Source organism: Parus major, chromosome 9 (genome assembly GCF_001522545.3).
Source record: "Parus major isolate Abel chromosome 9, Parus_major1.1, whole genome shotgun sequence".
NCBI classification, from domain to species: domain Eukaryota; kingdom Metazoa; phylum Chordata; class Aves; order Passeriformes; family Paridae; genus Parus; species Parus major.
The window spans coordinates 4,496,075-4,515,740 of record NC_031778.1 but is presented as its reverse complement, the minus strand read 5'-3'; the positions used below and the strand labels follow the sequence as shown (position 1 = coordinate 4,515,740).

The 19,666-nt window shown below is 57.4% G+C and overlaps 2 protein-coding genes across 4 annotated transcripts in view; one reads left to right on the top strand and one right to left on the bottom strand.

The window, feature by feature from the left end:
• The window catches only part of SENP2 (SUMO specific peptidase 2), a 10,287-nt gene extending 9,717 nt beyond the window's left edge, over positions 1-570 (bottom strand). Inside the window, exon 1 of the mRNA XM_015638050.3 lies at positions 488-570. Within this exon, the coding sequence (XP_015493536.1) occupies positions 488-531 (44 nt within the window). The 5' untranslated portion in view covers positions 532-570. The remainder of the gene's footprint in view (positions 1-487) is intronic.
• Positions 571-11,606: 11,036 nt separating this feature from the next.
• Positions 11,607-19,198, top strand: AMOTL2 (angiomotin like 2). 3 transcript variants are annotated; one of them, XM_015638347.1, is made up of 10 exons: positions 11,607-11,678; positions 12,707-13,497; positions 14,777-14,999; positions 15,481-15,625; positions 15,763-15,855; positions 16,401-16,696; positions 16,791-17,083; positions 17,209-17,420; positions 17,705-17,845; positions 18,025-19,198. In XM_015638347.1, the coding sequence occupies exons 2-10, from the start codon at positions 12,794-12,796 to the stop codon at positions 18,081-18,083; spliced, it is 2,166 nt and encodes a 721-aa protein (XP_015493833.1). In that variant the 5' UTR covers positions 11,607-11,678; positions 12,707-12,793; the 3' UTR covers positions 18,084-19,198. The 3 variants fall into 3 exon arrangements, with proteins under 3 accessions (XP_015493833.1, XP_015493832.1, XP_015493830.1); XM_015638346.1 differs by having other exon boundaries at positions 17,702-17,845; XM_015638344.1 differs by having other exon boundaries at positions 17,690-17,845.
• Positions 19,199-19,666: the final 468 nt, after the last annotated feature.

Genomic DNA, 19,666 nt, shown 5'->3' with positions numbered 1-19,666 from the left:
GCCCGTTCCCGGAGAGCGCCCCGCGCGGGCTGGGGCGATGCGCGCGTGCGTTTTGCAACATTCCCAAGGCAAAATTTGGGCTATTTCTGCCCATTTTGCTCCTGTCCCGTCCCGTTTTCTTCCCCTCCCCACCCCAGCCGGCCCTAACAGCGCTACCACGGCTGGGTCAAGAGCTGTGCCCTCTCCTAGAGCCAGGAGCTTTCCCTACTCCAAGAGTCAGGAGCTTTGTCCCCTTGGAGGGTCAGGAGCTTTTGCCCTCGCAGGGAGTCAGCTTTCCCTACGCCAGGACTCGGTCGTCAGGTTTTGGTGGGGACCTGGCGTGGGGAATTTGCCGGGAGTCCCTGCGAGGCGATGGGACTTGCTGGGCATTTCCCGCACTCCGGGGGACAGAACCCCCGGCATCCCAGGAAAAGCAGCGACTGGTCCCTTTGTCTCCCAGCCCTCCCTCCCCGTGCCACCGGTGCGGCATCCCCTCCCCGGCGCTCACCGAGCCGGCTTGGGCGCACGTCGGCGTTTTCTCCTTCTCGGCATGGCGCTAGCCTGATGCTGTCGCGACCGATCCGCGACCGAACCGCGACCGAACCGCGACTGAACCGCGACCGAACCGCGACCGAACCGCGACTGAACCGCGACCGAACCGCGACCGAACCGCGACCGAACCGCGACTGAACCGCGACCGAACCGCGACTGATCGAGCGCGGCCGCGGGGCTCGAGCCGGGGGTTCCAGCGCGAGGCGCGGACGGTGCCGCGGGGCTCGCCCGCTCCGCGCTCCTGGAGCCCCGGGAATGCCCCGCTCCCTCCTAAATCTGTTTCACATCACGAGAAGGAACTTTCCTGGGAACTCGGGAGCAGCTGAAGGAATCCCAGCTGAAGGAACCCAGGAGCGCTGCGGCCGCCTGAAGTAACAAATTTCCCAGGAACATGTAACACTTTCCTGATAAATTGGTATCTACTGGTAATAAAACCTGTAGCAATTTGAGGCACGTAAAGGCAGAGTTATCCCACGAGCATCCAGCGCTGGAATAAAGTAATGCCTGCTCCTTAATATTGCATTGGTGTTTAGGAGTTTTATTCTCGAATTTCAGTGACAAAAGGGTTTTTGAACGCTTTTCCTGTTGCTTCCCTGCAAAAATTTTTTCCTTGCTCAAAGCTGACTCTAGCATTTTACTCAGGAGCGAAAAGGATTTTTAAAGGAAAGCAGGGAGGAAAATGGGAAAATTAAAGCGTTTTGGGGCAGCTTTATCAGCAGGAGGTCCCGCAGGGAATCTAAGGGATGGTGGGGTCTGCTTTAATTACAATGACCTTCCTGGTTATTTTTCCTAAAAATATTTCCAGGCTTCAGGCCTCAAGGAAGGAGCCTGAGCCTGGATGCAGAGCCCAGCAGAGGGCACGGCAGCCCCACGCAGGATCTGCAGAGCCACCCTTCAATCCCTTCCGCATCCTCCCAGGACATTGGAAGGAGAAGGATTTTAGGGCTGTCCAATGATTTTTGTGAGATGGGGACGTTCCTGACCGTGTCTGTGGGGTGGGAGTGATCACTGCACATCCAAATCCCTGTTACCTGTGCAGCTGGAAGAGTTTATCCCAAACACAGGATGGCTAACACAGAATTACATGAGCTGGTTCTCTTTTCCACTGTGTTGATATGCAGACTACCACGAGCTCTGAAACATCAATAATCAAATATATTAATCAATTAAACTTTAATAAAAATACTGCCACCAGCAGACTGAGCAAACTTTCTTCTTGTACTGCTTCCCATGCAGCAAAAGTTTCCTTTTTTTTTTTTTCCCAAAACACATACCAATGAGTGTCTGTGTTGTAACTCCTGCCATGCCTTCAACAGAGCAGTTTGACATTGGCTGCATTTCCCAATCCCTGTATTTTCGCAGCTGCTTGTTCCTTCCATGACTTCATCCTTATTCTGCCCAAGCATCTTGCTCGGAGCACTGACGTGTTGTGACTCAAAGTGATGATATTCGATGCACGCAAACCAAAATCCAGTTCCTGGCTGTTCCTGGTTAAACAGACCTGGATCACATCTGTGCAATCTCCGACAACAGAGGGAGAGCAGAGAATTTCCATAAATAATTATTAATGATGGCTCATTATTTATGCATTGCTCAAAGTGTCCCTAACTTTAATGCAGCTTCCAAGCAACTCCAGCAGCGGGGTTCCAATACCTGGTGTTCCGAATTATTGGGATAACAAAGTAATTCAACTGAGCAGTTATTTTGGGAAGTGATGGGTGATTCTAGGCACACATGTGATTTTAGTGATACAAAGCCAGATAGGCTTAATCTGTCATTTAAACCCCTTTTCTCTATATGAGTGCAGGATGCCAGGTGGAAGAGCTGTGCCTGCAGGGCAGGTGGTTTACCTGGATGGAGGGGAGGGAAGGGGAGGAAAAGAAGGAAAGAGGAAGAAAAGGAAGGGATGGGAAGGTAAAGAAGAGAAGGCAAAGGAAGTGATGGGAAAGCAAAACAAGGGAAGTGAAGGTGTGGTAAGGGAAAACAAGGGAAGGGGGAGGGATGGGAAGGTAAGGCAAGGGAAGAGAGTGGAAAACAAGGGAAAGAAAGGCAGGGGATGGGGAGGAATGGGAGGGCAAAGTAAAGAAAGCCAAGGAAGGACAGAGGGCAGCAGAAGCAGCCTGGGCAGGTCTCCCAACCCCATTCTGAGGACAGGATGGGAAATTCCACCCTATTATTTCCCCACCTCCCACTTTCAGGCCCTCCCAGCCAGGAGATGAGCCCACGGTGGGCAGCAGATGCCCAGGAGGAGCAGCCTGATGCCAGAGGTTTCCTGGAAGAGCCTGAAGGCATCTCCACTCTGAGCTTGAGAGCCCTTGGGAATTCTCCTGGTGTGAAGAAAGAGTCCTCCAGCCTGCCCAGCGTCTGGCCCTTCCAAAACCATGTCTCCTGAACCCCACACCCCAGTGAGTTTATCCTCTACAGTGTGAGCAAGGGATTATCCTTGACCACTTCCTTCCAGACACACCACTCTTGATCATGTTTCACCAGCAGCTGCTGGATCCTTGGGCCCTCTGGTCCCTGGGTGGTGTGTGGTGCTCATCTCCCTTGGGATGCCTTCTCCAGTGACTTCAGATGGGAGTTGCCAAGCTGGAAGCCTCAAAGCACTTGGAAAAGCCCTGGAAAGGGAAGGTGTTGGCTTCTGAGAAAGGGCTGCACACTCAAAACAGCCCTGGCAGTGTTCAGAGAATGCTGAAACCGTCCACATTAAAGCCACTGTTTACTGGGACAAAACCAACTCCTGAAGGCTGCACCCATGTCCCAGCCACCAGCTGCCTTTTGGAAGGTTCTGGACTGCTGCTGGCGGGGGGAGAGAGGGGAGCACAAGGAACTGCTTGCAGGAATGATATGATGTGCTGAGATGCAAACCCTCGATCGTGTGAGCCATCATGCCACATCTGTATCCCATGGAGCATCCCCACAGCTGTGGGGAACTCTGGGAAAGCTTGGGCTGCAGGAGAAGAGCTGGGTGACATTCTGGGGCAGGCAGCTCCACTTGTGCCTGAGCATGGGCTGCACTTCGGGATAAGGAACAGGTTGCCTGGGGAACTTGTGGCTGTCCCATCCCTGGAAGTGTCCAAGGCCAGGTTGGACGGGGCTTGGAGCAACCTGGGATAGTGGAAGGTGTCCCTGCTCATGGCAGGGGGTGAAGCTGGATGAACTTTAAGATCCCTTCCAACCCCAACCTTTCCATGATTCTGTGTTCTCAAGCACAGGCTTCCCTTTAACTCTCACTTTCACCAGGTGATTTATTTCCCTATCAGTCCCTCTGCTCTTCCAGAAACCATCCATGAGTGAAAGCCAGAGCATCCTGCTGGGACAAGCCACTGGCAGCTGGATTCAGAGCAGAAGTGGACAAACCAGATGTAACAGGTGAGGTCCAGTTCCACTCTCTGTGATGTGTTTTTCAGAAAGATGAGACAGGAACCTTTACACAGCCCTCAACCCTTTCAGAGGGAGGAAATTTCCAGCTCACAACAATTTCTGAGCCCTCTTGCTTTCTCACCCTGCAGGGACAGGACACCAAGCCCCAGAAGCGGCTGTCCAGAGCCACATCCAGCCTGGCCTTGGAGACTTCCAGGGATAGCAGCTCCCTCCTGCCTTTCTCATGGTCCCTGTAAAATACACAAACCAAAATGTTGTGTCAGACAGCAAAGCAGTGGCTTTTCCTGGGCTGGGACATGGGACTGGAGAGGCTGTGAGTGTTCCCACTCTCTCCAGAGCCTTCAGGGCAGGATGGGAGCTGGCAGGAAGCGACACAGCACAATGGGCAGCACTCTGAGCCTGGGGGTCTCGGGGCTGGAGCTGGAGCAGAGGCTCTCTCTGCTCCTCTGGGTTGGGATTCAGCACTCCCTTGATTCAGAGCGACCCTCCCTGACTCACCCAGGAGCAGGGCTGAGCCTTTCCAAAGGAAAACTCGCATTAAGCTCTGCCACAAGACTCTGGCAACCACATGGAGTTGGGAGAGGGGTGGGGGCCAGCCCTGACCTTTATTGTAGGGAGGGCAACGCTGCTGACCCTCTCCCTGCCCCCTGGGGTGGCTGCTCCCAGGCCACTCAGGTTGTTCCACAGGGCTCTCTGCTAAATGAGACAATTAAATCCTTGAGCCCAGGTTTTAGTGTTTCCATGTGCAGCCAAGTATCTTAATCTGGGCTGTTTGGGGAATTTTTATCCCGTGGATCCCTTGGTATGCCTGGAATGTTTGCTTTTCCTACTGTGTGCGTGTGTTTGAGGCACTCCTGTAAAAACAAGAGCTTCCTGCCTGTCTTGTAAATCTTTCCTTGATTGGCAGAGTGGCCTTTGGTGATTAATCAAGGGGCACGATGGAGCTGACACCCTCCAGGAGCTCTCTCCTTGCAAATCCCCAGCACGGTGGTGGGAGAGCTGGGAAGGGACCCCAGGAGCTGGCGGCTCTCCAGAGCCGTTTGGTGACATGGCTTTTCAGTAAGAGCCTGGGAGAGGAAGGACTAAACGGAAATTCCAGAGAGCTAAGGAAATGCTCCAGAGGGCCGGGACTTCGGAGGCATTTTCTATTGTATCATTGGGATAAAACATGCGGCTCCTCTTGGTGGGGCTGGGAAGGAGAACGTTAATTCCAACCAAACCTTCCCACCTTGGCTGGGCTGGGAAGGAAGAGATTTGTCGCAACCAAACCTTCCTACCTTGGCTGGGCTGGGAAGGGGGAGGTTCACCCCATGCATAGATAGAGGTTTCTCCAGGAGATGGACACAGGACAGGGGAGAGCGCAAAGATCCGCCTTGTAGGTGTTGCTGGGTTTCTTCATGTTCCCGTTGGATGTCACAGGCTCTTCCTGGATGTGGAACAGGGGTTCTGAGTTAGCTTTAACCCCTGGAACAGCAAAACCAGCTCCAGCATCTTGGCCAAAGGGCTCTAATTTGTCCCAACTAACACAGTTCCTGCTGTTCCAACCCTGAGCCTGCCTGGAGCTGGCTGTGGGATCCTGGACTGGTGCTGTGTTGTGCAGGCCACACGTGGGCCTGTCCCCATGGTCCCAGAAGGGTCTCAGCTTGGGAAAAAAGCTGGCAGAGCTGCAGGCTGTCAGTCCTAGGGCCAACCCCAAACTTGTTGCTGTAAGCAAGGAGACCTTCAGCACGAGAGCCTGGTGGAAACTTGCCATGGGAGAGGTCAGTACTCAGCATTTTAAAGGAAATGGTGAGATTTAGCAGGAAGTTTTTTACAATAAGGGTGTTAAAACACTGGCATGGCTTGTCCAGAGAAGTTGTGGCTGCCCCATTCCCTGGAAGTGCTCCAGGCAGGGCTGGATGGAGTTTGGAGCAGCCTGGGCTAGTGGAAGGTGACCCTGCCCATGGCAGAGAATTGGATTGGATGACCCTTAGAGGTCCCTTCCAACCCAAAATGTTCTGTGATTTTCAAGTTCTGCTCGTCCCACTTTTTTCCTTGGCTTTTGCCCACTGCTCGAGGCAGGATCTATGTGCCAGGACAGGGCCAGAGCCAGGATGGAGAGCTCCAGAAGCAGAGCTCTGTGAGCTGGCAGCCAAGGAGGGTCTGTGGGTCTGCCCCAGCTAAGCTGTGGGAGGAGGGACAGGTGGAGCAGAGGAGCACTCAGGACACACAGGAGCACTCAGGATGTGCAGGAGCACTCAGGACACACAGGAGCACTCAGGACACACAGGAGTACTCAGGACACACAGGAGCACTCAGGACACACAGGAGCACTCAGGACACACAGGAGCACTCAGGATACTCAGGATCACTCAGAACATGCATGCTGGCTGCTCCCTGGGCCATAGGAAGATGATCTTTAAGGTTCCTTCCAACCCAAGGCATTCTGTGATTCTGTAAAAGAGCATTTCATCCCCACATGGCGATGACAGTGTGGGCAGAGCCCTGCAGCCTCTCCCTGCTCTTGCACAAGCTGCTCCCGAGGCCCTGCCTGTTTATCCTGCTGGTATCAGAGGTGCTGGTGATGGGTCCCTCTGGAGCACATCTCTCCATATCTGCAAATTCATCCCTGCTCCATCTTTCCCTGGCAGTGCTGGGTTTGGAGGTGCTGCTCCACCCTCCACCCTTACATCATCTGTGCTCCCTCCATGCACCTGCTGGGGGATGCTCTTTGCTGTCCCCTCTCCACACCTGTCCCAAGGCCACTCCAGCCTCTCTCCCAACCATCATCAACAGCAGCTCAAAATCTCATGGCAAAAGGGTCAGGGGTGTTTTCCAGGCATTTTGTGACCCCAGGCAGTGAGTCCTGGAGCCATCCAGCCCTGTTAGCTGTGACCATCCTGGTGGCAACCTCACTGCCATGGTGCCAGTGCCATGTTCAGTGTCATCAAGGTCACCTCCATGCCTGGCACATTGTGTTGTCAGCACCACACAGCTCCCAGCATGGCTGCGGTGTTCAGATGCAACTGACAACGATCCCAGAGGTGACACAGAGCTGCTCTGTCCCCCTCTGTCCCACTCTGTCCCCCTCTGCCCCCTCTGTTCCACTCTATCCCCCTCTGTCCCACTCTGTTCCACTCTGTCCCCCTCTGTCCCACTCTGTCCCACTCTGTCCCCACTCTGTCCCCACTCTGTCCCCACTCTGTCCCCACTCTGTCCCCACTCTGTCCCCCTCTGCATGGCCTCCCAGCTAATTCATTACCACAGGGTGCCTGGAAGGGCCCAGCTCTGGTAGGAACCCAAAGGCAGCAGGGTGGGTGAAGCAGCAAGACAGTGGCAATTCCTGCTGCCTTTGGAGCTCTGGGATGAAGAACCCCTGTCCAATGCTGTCCTTCCCCTTTCCTGTTTCACTCAGCCCATCCCTGCACTGGGGACAGCCTGCCTTCCTGTGTCATCACTGGGCACTGCAGTGAACAGCCCTTTTCTCCCTCCTCAACCTCTCCTCAGCCAGGGCTGCTCTTCCAGCCTGGACAGTTCTCACTTATTCCGTGTTTGGGAGCACAAGGCTGAGCTGATTTTGCCCCCTGGCTGCATCCCTGTCAGGTTTTCCTCATAGCCAGGAAGATGTGGCATTCCTTAGGGGTCCAGATGTGTGTGCTTGTTTACATCCAATGGGGACTGGGGTGTCTGGCGTCCCCCTGCCCCTCTGGGTTCTGCCCCCCTCCTTTTGCAAGTGGTGGCTTCAGATTGGGGTGCAGATGGCCCACATGGCCCTGGGGAGGGGGCACAGACCCATTCATCCACCTGGATGTGCTCCAGAGTCAATTGGTGAGGAGGTGCTGCTGGTGGCCACCTGCCTGTGACACTTGCCCAGTGTCTCTGTGTCACCCCACATTGCCACCGAGCTCTGGAGCAGGGTGTGGAGCCTCCCCTCTCCCAGAGCCATGGGGGCTCTTTGCCAGGTGGGCAGGAAATCACAACCAGCACTTTGAATTTCTCAGGAAAAAGAGAAAATTCCTCAAAGGTGGCAAAACAACAGTGAGGGGCTTTGCTATGGAAATGTGGAGCTGTGTCCCCTGGGGCTGGTAGCTACCGGGGTCTCACTGGGCTCCACCTTTGCCCCTGCTGGCATCTCCTTGTCAATTCCCTGGACTGGGTCCCACTGGTGCTGGCAGGTCAGGAACAATCCACTTGCAGCAGGAAACAGGGAAAGAAAGGAAAGCAGAGAAGAACAATTCAACATCCAGGAATGGAAATTACTCAGGGAAATTAAAATGCAGGGAAGATGAGAAAGAGGAGTGTCCTGGCTCTGTTTTCAGCCAAATTTTCCCCCTCTCAAAATTCCTAAGACAGGGCTTTGTGAAGGTGCCTATGGCACAAGCTCCCTTAGTGTTTGATTGATGAAGAAATGTGGCAGGAGTTCCTGGGAGTGAGGATGTGCCCTGGGTTATCCAAGTGACAGATGTGGGATCCATAGGCCAGGTATAGAAGAGGAGAGAAGCCAGGAGAAGGTGGGGGGTGAGGGGAGCAGGATCACTCCAGCTTTCTGTGATCCTTACCTGTGTGGGATCCAGCATCCCCCTGAAAAAGGGGAATGTCTGACTCTGGGACAGACACCTGAGGCATGGAGGAGCTGGCTGTCCTCAGAGTGATGGCACAGGTAAGAATAGTGCTGGATTCATATCCCCATCAGCCTCTTTCAGATGGGATCAATCCTGGTCCCCTCATTGCTCCAGCTGTGTCTCCACCAAGGCTACTGGGGTTTTCCCCTGGGGAGAGAGGGATCTTTCCATTCCTTCCTCTGCTGAGGAAGAGCCAAATCAGTCACCAGTCCACAAAGCAGCAACAGGAGTGAGGGGATTTAGTACAACCAGAAGCATCCCAGTCCCCCCCACGCCCTCCCCAGTCACACTGAGGTGTGTTCCCTGTTGGAGTTTTGGGACTGGAATTCACCCTGTGCACAGCAGCACCCCAGGCCACACATTCCCGGGGCAGGGGAAGCAGAGATCAGACCAGGGACACCTCAAAATGATGCAGATTTCAGAGAGAGGACAGGGAAGACAAGTTGGCCTCAGGCCTGGCAGCTTGAGGGGGTATCTCCAGGAGGATAGGATCCCTCAGGCTGGGATGGTGGTGGCAGGGGAAGGGCTGGGGTGGTGCCTTGGCTGCCTGTCCATGGGGATGCAGCTCCCTTTGGGGGCAGCCTGGGGAATCCTGGAACTGGGAAACTTTTGTGATTCCTCAAACCCCAACTCTCCTTCCCATCTGGCTGCACTTTGAATCCAGAGTTTGGGACAGAAGCAGGCACCTGGAGGAAGCTTTATCAGGAAGATTGCCATGGAGAGGTTTGAGGGGTTCAGCATGGTCGTGGGGCACTGTCACTGGGGCTCGCTGGTCACAGGACGCTGTCACTGCTGTCACCATCACCCCGGAGATGTGCTGAGGCTGCAAACCTCCTCTCCATCCCAGCACCTTCCTCTGCCCACAATGCCCCAGTTTTCCGGGCTCAGCACGGCTGAGGGCTGAGGCATTTTGGGAGCCTGAAGACAGCCGAGGTGATCTCATCTCACGAGTATTTTCTTGGCTCACTCTCCTCGCTCCAACGCCTCGGCGATAAGGCTGGGCTGAGGTCAGTGGGAGGGTTTGGCATTGTGGAGCCGTGTGTCACCCCACGGAGCCTGGGACACGGCACCTGCGCTTCCCTGGCTCCAGCCAGATCCCCAAGCCCTGCCTATCTGCCAGGATGCTCCAGCTGGGAACAGGCTCTGTGCAGGCAGCCAAAGGTGCCCCCAACCTCTGCCCACAAGTCCAGCTGCTATTTCACCTTCTCCTGGAGAAAACAAAAAGGCTGAGGCTTTCCTTACCTCCAGCATTAGAAAGGAGAGGAAACTCTTCAGATCACTTTCCAAAGGGGTGTTATCAGCCCAGGAAGGGTTTCCTGCTGCCAAAAATAGAGCAGGGTTAAGATAGGAAGGGAAGCAGGATGACACAGGCATAGATAAGGAAAGGGGGGACGAGCCAGGAGAGGAACCCTGGCTGCTGGGGGAGCTGGGCTGGCTCCCTTGGGGCTCGGGTGGGAGCCCCATCCACCTGGGAAAGAGCAGGGCAGGGCCACAGCTGGGGCCTTTCAGAGATGCTGCTGCTGGGCTTGGTGTATTGGAGTGGTGCATCAACCATCCATCCATCCATCCCTCCCTGTGGTGCTGAGCCTGGACCAGGGTTTCCAGACTCTGCATGTGCCTGGGGACACAGGGACAAGTGTTGTTCTCTTGTCTCCTCCTCACACAAAACTAGACCCTCACTGGGGCTTCAGGGTCGGTACCAATTCCCCCATTTCAACCTTCATCCATGAGGATTTGACTTGTCACTGGGAAAACTGGGCTGGAAAACCTGTTTCTTGAGCTTCCAGGTGCTCCTCTTCCTCCAAGCCCTGACTCTATCTCTCTGCATTTTCTTTCCATGCTCTCCTGCCTTTGAGTCTGGTACCTGCTACATGTTGGAGATTTTTTTTTCCCCCATTTTTTGGGAGATAACCCAGAGGCAGTGAACTGTGCCTGCAGCCCTGTGCCTGCTATTGCACCCTGGGGTGATACCAGAGTGTGATGGAGCAGAAAAACAAGGAGATAAGGCTGGAGACCCCCGTGTCCCCCTCCACAGATCAGCCTCCCGGCTCTGTGCCAGTCAGAAGATGCCGAGTTCCCTCAAAAGAATGGGAGCTTAATGTCCTGGAGCTAATAAGCAATTTTCCCCTGCACCTGCCTCTCCCCGCTGCCTCCCCTCCAGCCATCTGCTGTCTCCGGGCCTCTGGAGGCTGCACCGACAGCCTGGGGCTAAGACAGGGCTGGTGTTCCACTGCTTTGGGGCTGGGGGTGCTCAGTGTCCCCCCAGAGATGAGCTGAGTGCTTTGAAGGGAGAGTTTGGCCCCTGATGGCTTCCTCCATCCGTGTGTCCCCCCAGGGAGGTAGAGCCCAAAAGGGAAAACTGAGGCTGGGAAAGCAGCAGGGAACACCCAAAGGTGCCCAAGGCAGACATGAGCTGGCAGGAATTATTGCATCCACGGGGAGCTGGCATCCCCAGGCTGGGGGATGCAAGGGGGGATGTGAAAGAGGGGCTGTGAGAAAGGGGATGTGAGGATGGGGAACACAAGGAGGTGATGCAAGAGGGAGGAATGCAAGGAGAGGGATGTGAAGGGGGGATGCGAGGAGGGGGAAGGTGAGGAGGGGGGATGCGAGATGGGGGATGAAAGAAGTGGGATTCGAAATACGAAGACGGGAAATAAGGAGGGGGATGCGAGGAGGAATGTCAGATGGGGAATGAGAGGATAGGGGTGTGAGGGGAGGTATGTGAAGAGGGGGATGTGAGAAGGAGGATGTAAGAAGAGGGACACGAGGAAGGGGAATGAGAGGGAGGGGGGCTGAGAGGAGGGGAGATGCGAGGACGGAGAATGCGAGGGGATGCGAAGAGGGGGAATGTAAGGAGGGGGATGCGAGAAGGGGGGCCCGCGGGGGCAGAGCAGATGGGGCCGTCAGGCTCGGGGTTGCCCTGGCCCCGCAGACAAAGGCTGGGGCAGATTTACGGCCCGGGACAGCTGGCGGGCAGAGCCGCCCCCCCCCGCCCGCAGCTGCCGCTCCCGCTCCCGGCCGCGCTCCTGCGCCGGCGGCGACCCCGGGGCGGAGCGGGGCGGGACCGGCCCCACATTCCGGGCATAGCAAAGCCCGGCCCGGCCCCCGCCGCCCCGGGACGCTCAGAGCTGCCGCAGCACCGCTCCGCTCCGCCATGCCCCGGTGAGTTCCGCCGCCGAGACCCCTGACAGGCACCGGGGGTCCCCCGGCACCGGGAATTCCTCAGCACTGGGACTCCCCCGATAGGCACCGGGACCCCCCGACCGGCATCGGGAACCCCCCAGCACCGGGAATCCCTCGTTGCTGGCTTCCCACCCCCTCCCCCCGGCACAGGGAACTCGCTAGCACTGGGACGGCCCCGACCGGGACCGGGACCCTCGACCGGCACCGAGACCCCCCCGACACGGAGATGCCCCTCAGGGGAAGAACGCCCCCCCGGCACCAGAAACCCCCCAGCAGGGATCGGGACCTCCCTCAGCACCGGGACTCACCCGGACCAGCAACCCCGGGACAGGAACCCCCCTGAACTGTCCTCCTCCCGGCCGGGACTGGGACACCCTCCTGGGACTGGTCTTCCCTGGCCCAGGGAAGCCCCCAGCCGGGACTGGGATCCCTCCACGGGAAAAAGGAGCCCCCAGGAACCGGGTCCCTTCTCCCTGGGACTGGGACTCGCTCTCCCCCGGCATCTGGACCCTCCCAGAGAAAAGACCCTCTCCCCTGCCGAATCCCACTCCAGGGACTGGGAACCCTCCCGGCACTCTCCCAGCCGGGACGGGAACATCCCCACGGCACCTAGAGCCCCACCCCTGAAAACATCCCAGGACCCTCACCGGGACCGGGACACCTCTGCAAGTCCAGGACCTTCGTGTCCGGGGATGGAGGGTCCCATCCATCTCCCGGTGGCTCTGTGCCCGGTCCCGTGGGGCCGCTTCATCCCCCATTCCCGGGCCAGTGCCAGTCCCGGGTCCATGGAGCCAGCCCCAGGTCCCAGCCCCGGCCCCGGGTGCGCTGAGGGTGCCGGTGCTCGGCCACCCCTCTGCGGAGGCTGCTCCTTTCTCCCGCTGCCGCCACGGGCTCCCTCCCCTCCGGCACGTCCCGGCCAGATTCCTGGCAAACAATCCCGCGTCCATCAGGATCCGCACTGTCCTGCCCCGACTGCTTCCCAACCATCCCGATATTCCCTCTTGCAGGTGTCTCGGCGTGGCCGGTTGCTGTTGAGGACCCCCGGGACGCCCTTCTCGGGTGGAATCGTGGCTCTGCCGCCGGCACGGACGGACATGAGGACGGCGGAGGACTCGAACGGGACGGTGCTGCACCGCCTGATCCAGGAGCAGCTGCGCTATGGGAACCTCACGGAGAACCGCACTCTGCTGGCCATCCAGCAGCAAGCCCTGCGCGGCGGCGGCGCCGGGAGCCCCCGCTCCTCCCTGGAGAGCCTCAGCCCAGAGGAGAGCCAGATGGTGCAGCAATCCACGCGGCAGGAGCCGCAGGGCCAGGAGCATCACTCCGACCACGTCTACTTGGAGAACAGCGTCTATAGGCTCTGCCCGCCCAAGGGCGAGGAGCTCCCCAGCTACGAGGAGGCCAAGGCGCATTCCCAGCTCTTCGCCTCGCAGCGGGGAGCTGCCGGTGAGGGGATCCGGCCAGAAACCGCCCCCCGAGGGGCAGAGAGCGGGGCCCGGCGCCCCGACGAGGGGCTCAAGGACTTGAAGCACGGCCACGTGCGGTCGCTGAGCGAGCGGCTCATGCGGATGTCGCTGGAGAGGAACGGGGCCAAGGCGCAGAGCCCCATCAGCGCTTCTCACAGCTTCCCACAGCTCTCTCGCCAGCTCGTCCCCCTGCGCGGGCAGCACCCCGAGGGCACGGAGCCGCGAGGACCGCCCCCGGAGTATCCCTACGTTATCCCTTCCCAGGACCCCTACCTGGCTGAGCCCCGACCCTGCTCCCGGGAAGGTCCTGGATTTCAGCATCCTGACATCAGGTAAACTGTGGCCCCTGGGCTCTGCTTTTGGATGCCTCCCAGGAATGTCCAGGATGGATGCTTGGAACTTGCAGGATGTGAAGGGCGGTGGGGGCCCAGGGCAGTTGCTCCTGTCCTCACTGGCTCAGGCCATGGGGGTCTGCTGGGGGAACCCCACTCTGCTCCTGTTCCCAGTTCCCCCAGCATGGCTGGGCTTTGCCAACCAATGATGAAAATCCCATTCCCACAGCAGACCCTGCCCCCTCCCCGAGCACCAGGAGGAATCTGGGGGTAATTTATGGGATAATCTAGGAGCTGGATGCAGCCTAGGAAACAGCTAAATGTGGAATAGGTATAGTGCAGGGTGGAAGACAAATATGCTCCCTGCTCCACAGAAACCCACCCTATGGTCCTGAGCTGGGAACATCCGTGTAACTTGGAACTGCTGCCGAGCAGAGCCTGGGTTGGTGCCAGGTGGTCTGTGGGCCCTTTGGCAGCTCAGTGCATCTGGCAAAGCCCCAGGCTGACCGTGAGATGACATCTGGGGATCCAGGCATTGCCTGGAATTTGGAAACAACCTCTTCCAGTGGGGAAAATGATGGGAAGGAAATTGGTGGCTCAATGGGAGGACACTCTGCTCCTAGCCCTGCTGATCGATCCAGGCAGAGAGCGATAGCATCTCCAGCAGGAAAACCTTCTCCTTCCAGGGAACAAAGAGGGGAAGGGGAGCTGTGAGGAAGATGTATTTATTCTTCCTTGCTCCTATATCATCCCGCAGGAATGCAGGCCCTTGGCGGGCAGCCTGCAGGGGAGCGCAGTGGGGCTGGGCCGTGCACAGCCACCCTAGGCAGGGTATTCCAGGTGGGATGTTGGGGTGGCATGCTGGAGCAGTGGCACCAAGGGCAGCCAGGCTGGCCTGACTCCTCCGAACATAAAAGGGACGTATCCATAGTTTTGGCAGTGAGGACCTATGTCAGGAGCCCTGGCTTTGCCCAGAATACAAGGGAATTTGCCGGCTTCCAGGGTGCATCCCATGCCAGGCAGGAAGAGAGGGGCCTGAGGGGCTGGGAGCCTATCCAGACCCACTGGCCAGGTCCTGGAGGGGTCAGGTCATGGCATCCCTGCAAGATGGGATTTGTGGTCAGAGAACAAGCACTTGCCAGTTCTAAAAAGCAGGATAGGCACTTCCACCTCCTTTGAGCTGACTTGGAGGCACTAGCACGTGCCTGATGGGATGCTGGAGTTGCAGCCAGCTCTCCCACCCTCCCAAACCGTGACACCCTCTCCTTGCTCCTTGCAGGGTGCTGCCCACCCCGGTGCCAGCCGCGTTCCTGCCGCTGTGTCCAGGCGCGCTGGGTCCGGCTGGCGTGGAGGCCCTGGTCAGTGCCCAGGCGGTGTCGGCCAGCAGCCGCCTGGCCCGGGCAGATGCTGTCCTGCGGGAGAACGAGAGGCTCCAGCGGGAGAGCGAGAAGCTGCGGCGGGAGCTGGAGAGCTGTGCCGAGAAGGCGAGCCGCATCCAGAAGGTGAGGGAATGGTGGCAGCCCGGTGTGCTCCCTGCCCGGGGGCATGCTCGACCAGCTGCTGTGAAAATTCACCCCCTTTTAGTGATTTAATCCTTTCTCCTCCTCCCTCCTGTGGCTCGTTCCCCTCGGAGCAGCTGCGGGACTGGGGAGAAGGAACCCATTCTCCAGTGGCCCTCTCCCTCCGCCGGTGTCTCCATCCCGGCAGCCACAGAAAGCCCTTTGTGTGGCCGTGCACAAGGGGTGGCTGTTCCCCGTGGCCGGGCTATGGAAGAGCCAAAATCTGGAGAGACTCTTCCGTAAGAAAAAAGCCTGAAAAAGTCAGTTTTTCCCTCTGAAAAATGTACTGGGGGTCAATTTGGGGTGCACTGAGGTCCTCCAGCAGCTCAGGTTGGGCTGAGCACCCCAGCTGAGCTTCGGCCAGCATCTCCCTTTCCTCATTCCATGAATATCTAACCCTGGCCTGTCCCTTCCTCCACTCCAGCTGGAGAGCGAGATCCAGCGCATCTCAGAGGATTATGAAAACCTCGTTAAGGCGTCTTCCAAGCGGGAAGCCTTGGAGAAAGCCATGAGGAACAAGAGAGATTGTGAGATGCGACGGCTCCAGGATTTCAACCGAGACCTGAAAGGTGAGGGACCCTCTGTGTCCCCATCTGTGGGTGTCCTGTGTCCCCCAGCTGTTTCCATGGGAAACCAGGCTTTTCCCACTTCCTTCAGCTAAAATCTTGTATTTAAATCTTAATTGGGTTTGATTGTTTTGGACCAGAGCGGTTGGAATCGGCGAACAAACAGCTGGCCAGCAAGACACAGGAAAACCCGGAGAGCAACCAGGGCAGCGTGGCCAAACTCCTGGCGCAGAGTAAGTCCCGGGGGACACCCGTCCTTGCCCGGCTCCCCGTGGCATCTGCGAGCGGAGCTCGGCTGGAGGAGGCGGCGGGTGTCGGGCGGCAGCTCTCGCCCTTCCCCAGGGAGGATGGAGCAGCTCTTGGCGCTGGACTCGAGCCATTAATCCCGGCGGCCGGCCGGCGGCGTGACCCGCATTCCCCACATTCCAGCCGCAGCTCCGGCTCTTCCAGCATCAAGCCCGCACTCCCGCCCCACGCCAGCCCGGCCGTTCTCTCCCTCCCCCCTCCTGCACTTCACAGCCACGCCAGCCTGGGATTTTTTTGGGGAAAATGTACTTAAATTTTAGCAGGGAGACGCGATATTTGTGTTAGTAGGAAGAATTGCATCCCCTTCCCTAAGGTGGCTGGATTCACCCTTCCCGAGCTAAAATTTAGGCTGGAATGTGGCACGTGGAGGCTTTTTGATATCCAGATATCGGGAAGTAAAGAATCCCCGCTGGGCTTCATGGCCCAGCCTTAGGGAAGCCAAATATCTGAGATTTGTGGGGTTCCCTTGCAGGCTACGAGCACCAGCAGGAGAAGGAGAAGCTGGAGCGGGAGGTGTCCCTGCTGCGCAGCGCCAACGAGGACCAGCGGCGGCGGGCAGAGCTCCTGGAGCAGGCGCTGGGCAGCGCCCAGGCGCGGGCGGCCAAGGCAGAGGCCGAGCTCCGGAAGAAACGAGCCTACGTGGAGAAGGTGGAGCGGCTGCAGGCGGCGCTGGGGCAGCTCCAGGCCGCCTGCGAGAAGCGGGAGCAGCTGGAGCTGCGGCTCCGCACCCGCCTGGAGCAGGAGCTGAAGATGCTGCGGGCTCAGCAGGTGGGTGCTGCGGTGGCTCCGGCGAGGCAGGGCGGGCGCTGCGTCCTCCCAGCACCTCCTCCTTCTCACTGGGGCTTTGTTTTGGCCGCTGTAGAGGCAGGCGGGCACCGCGAGCGGGGGGACACCGGAGCTGAGCGCCCACACGCTGTCGGAGCAGCTGAGGGAGAAGGAGGAGAAGATCCTGGCGCTGGAGGCCGACATGACCAAGTGGGAGCAGAAGTACCTGGAGGAGTGCACCATGCGCCAGTTCGCCATGGATGCCGCGGCCACGGCGGCCGCCCAGCGCGACACCACCCTCATCAGCCACTCCCCACGACACTCCCCCAACAGCAGCTTCAACGAGGACCTTCTCCTGGCCAGCCACAAGCACCAGGAGATGGAGAACAGGTAGTGCCACCTTGCCAGAGGCATTTGGCCCCCATTAAACATTTTCTGCGGTCTGTTTGGGCAGTGTCTGGATCCTCCTCTCCCCATCCAGCTCTCTTCCAGCTTCTGCCTGTCCTCCTCTCCAGGTTAAAAGCCCTTCATGCCCAAATCCTGGAGAAGGATGCTGTCATCAAGGTCCTGCAGCAGCGCTCGCGGAGGGACCCCAGCAAAGCCCTTCAGGGCTCCCTGCGGCCAGCCAAATCTGTGCCCTCCATCTTCGCTGCCTCCGCTGCCGCAAGCTGGCCAGGGGCTGGCCAGAGTGACCGGTCATCCGAGGGCAGCTCCCATGGAAGCACAGGTAAATAAGGACACCTGCCCCGCTCCCTACCTTCACTTGGTGGTGGGGCCCTATGGTTTTGGAGTTAGAGAGCTTGGGGAGAGCTGATTCCTCCAGGAACAGCCAGCAATCACAGAATCCCAGAATGGTTTGGGTTGGAAGGGACCTTAAAGCTCATCCTGTTCCACCCCCTGCCATGGGCAGGGATATCTCCCACTAGACCAGGTTGCATCAAGCCCTGTCCAGCCTGACCTTGAAAACTTGAATCCCTTGCTTTGAATCCCTAACAGAGTCTCCTCCAGCAGGCAAAGCCATCACTGAAGGGACAGCAGTGTCCACTGCCCTTCCCTTGCCATCCCACTCAAAGCACAGCAGCAAGGATGGCAGCACTCAGACGGACGGAGTGGCGGGGAGCAGCGGGCAGGGCGAGGGTACCGGAGTGCTGGGTGAGTCCCCCCAGATGGCACGGGGCAGGGAGTTGGGATGCCCCAGCACATGGGCTTAGCATCCCTGGAAGGGTCTTTGCACAAATATCAGCAACTTTTTAATGCATTTTTAAGGCCGCAGTTGAGTTGGGTGGGATAGAATCCCTGCAAATCCCTGTAAATCCCTTCTTTCTCTGCAGAGAGCTTGGCCACTGCCAGAGCCCCGGACCTGTCTGACATGGTGGAGATCCTGATTTAAGACCACCCAGGGCTGCACAGTGGCCCCTCCACCCTTCCTGCCAGCGTGTCGGGATGGAGAAGTGTCTGGGAAGGAGGGACCGAGCTGGGAACTCAGCAGTGTCCCCTCAGCTGGTCTCAGAAGTGACTCCAGAGTACGGGAGGGTCACCGTCCCCTTCTGTGCCCACATGGGGCCCTGGCTGCGCAGGGCGTGCTGGAGCCCGGGGACTCTGCGGTGGCTCCATCCCCATCCCGACTCTGTCCCCATCCCAGCTCCCACCTCTGGGTCATGGCCATCTGTACCCACCCAGCTGCTTGGCTTCTGACTGGAAAATCCCTCTCTGATCACCCAAACTGTACCCATAAGCTGAAGTCTGTGCACGAGGGCAGAGCTGAGAGGGATCCTCTGTGGGTCCCATCAACCACCCGGATCCACATGGCCAAGCCAAGCATTGGGAGCACCAAACTTCCACCACCTGCATCCTGCCTCTGGGTTTGCATCACAGGAGGGCGAGGGCTTTGTGATGGGCTGACAGCGAAACAAAAGTGACAGTGGAGGGGATGAATGGTGGAGGAAAAGTGGAAGTGAAAGGCTCTGAGGATTCTGATGGAGGCGGTGGGATGTGCTGCCCTTCTCCTGGCTGCATCCCCCGGCTACTGGCAGCTGGCTTCTGCCCATAGCCAGCGCTGACATCTCGCTCCTCAGAGCTTCCCATCCTTGCCCTTCATGTAAATATATATATTTTTCTCTATTTCTTTCCCCTTTCAATGTGTGCATTTGCTGGCCAACTGCATTTTTTATTTTTCTCTCCCCAGACATGTAAAAAATGCGTTCGGTTCTCATGCATTGTTTACAAAATGGAAAAGAAACAAAAAATTATGAAAGAGGAAAAAAAACCCCAAACCCCACAACTTAATATATTTTATATTAATATTGGTATTTCTTTTTAAGTATTTTTTTCGTGCTGTGAACTTTTTTTCCTGCCAAAGATGACAAGTTCTCGTTTGTGCATTTTAAGTTATCTTTAAGTATTTAAACATAAAACTGGCTGTTTCGTTACGCCGCCCTATACCGAGATTGCTGTAGCATTCCACTTGGTATAACAATATTTTAATAAAAAAACCCCAAATACTGATTCATGGATTCTCTTTTTTTTCCATGCAATGTGGAGAGATGGAGGTGCCACCAGGGGATGAGGGTCTGGGAGTGCTGGACCCCCTGGTTCACATATCCTTCCCAGCTCCCCAGGGCAGAGATTTGGGGTGCAGCTATATGGGAGTGGAGAAAAATGCTCAAGAGCACTTCTGCATTCCCCAAAATCCCATTGGGATCCCATTCCCCTCACCTTCATGGGGGAAAAGGATGGAGTTGCCTAAAAGTTTTGATGTAGTTTCCTTCCTGCTCTAGCATTCCTGCATCCCTGTGTCCTTGATCTCTGCATCCATAACTCCTCTGTTAACTCTGACTGTTAACCCAGCACTGCCAAAGCCACCACTAAACCATGTCCCCAAGTACCACATCTACATGTTTTTCAGCATTTCCAACGATGCAGATTCAAGCCCTTCCCTGTGCAGGATGCCTTAGAACTCCACTGAGGATCTGG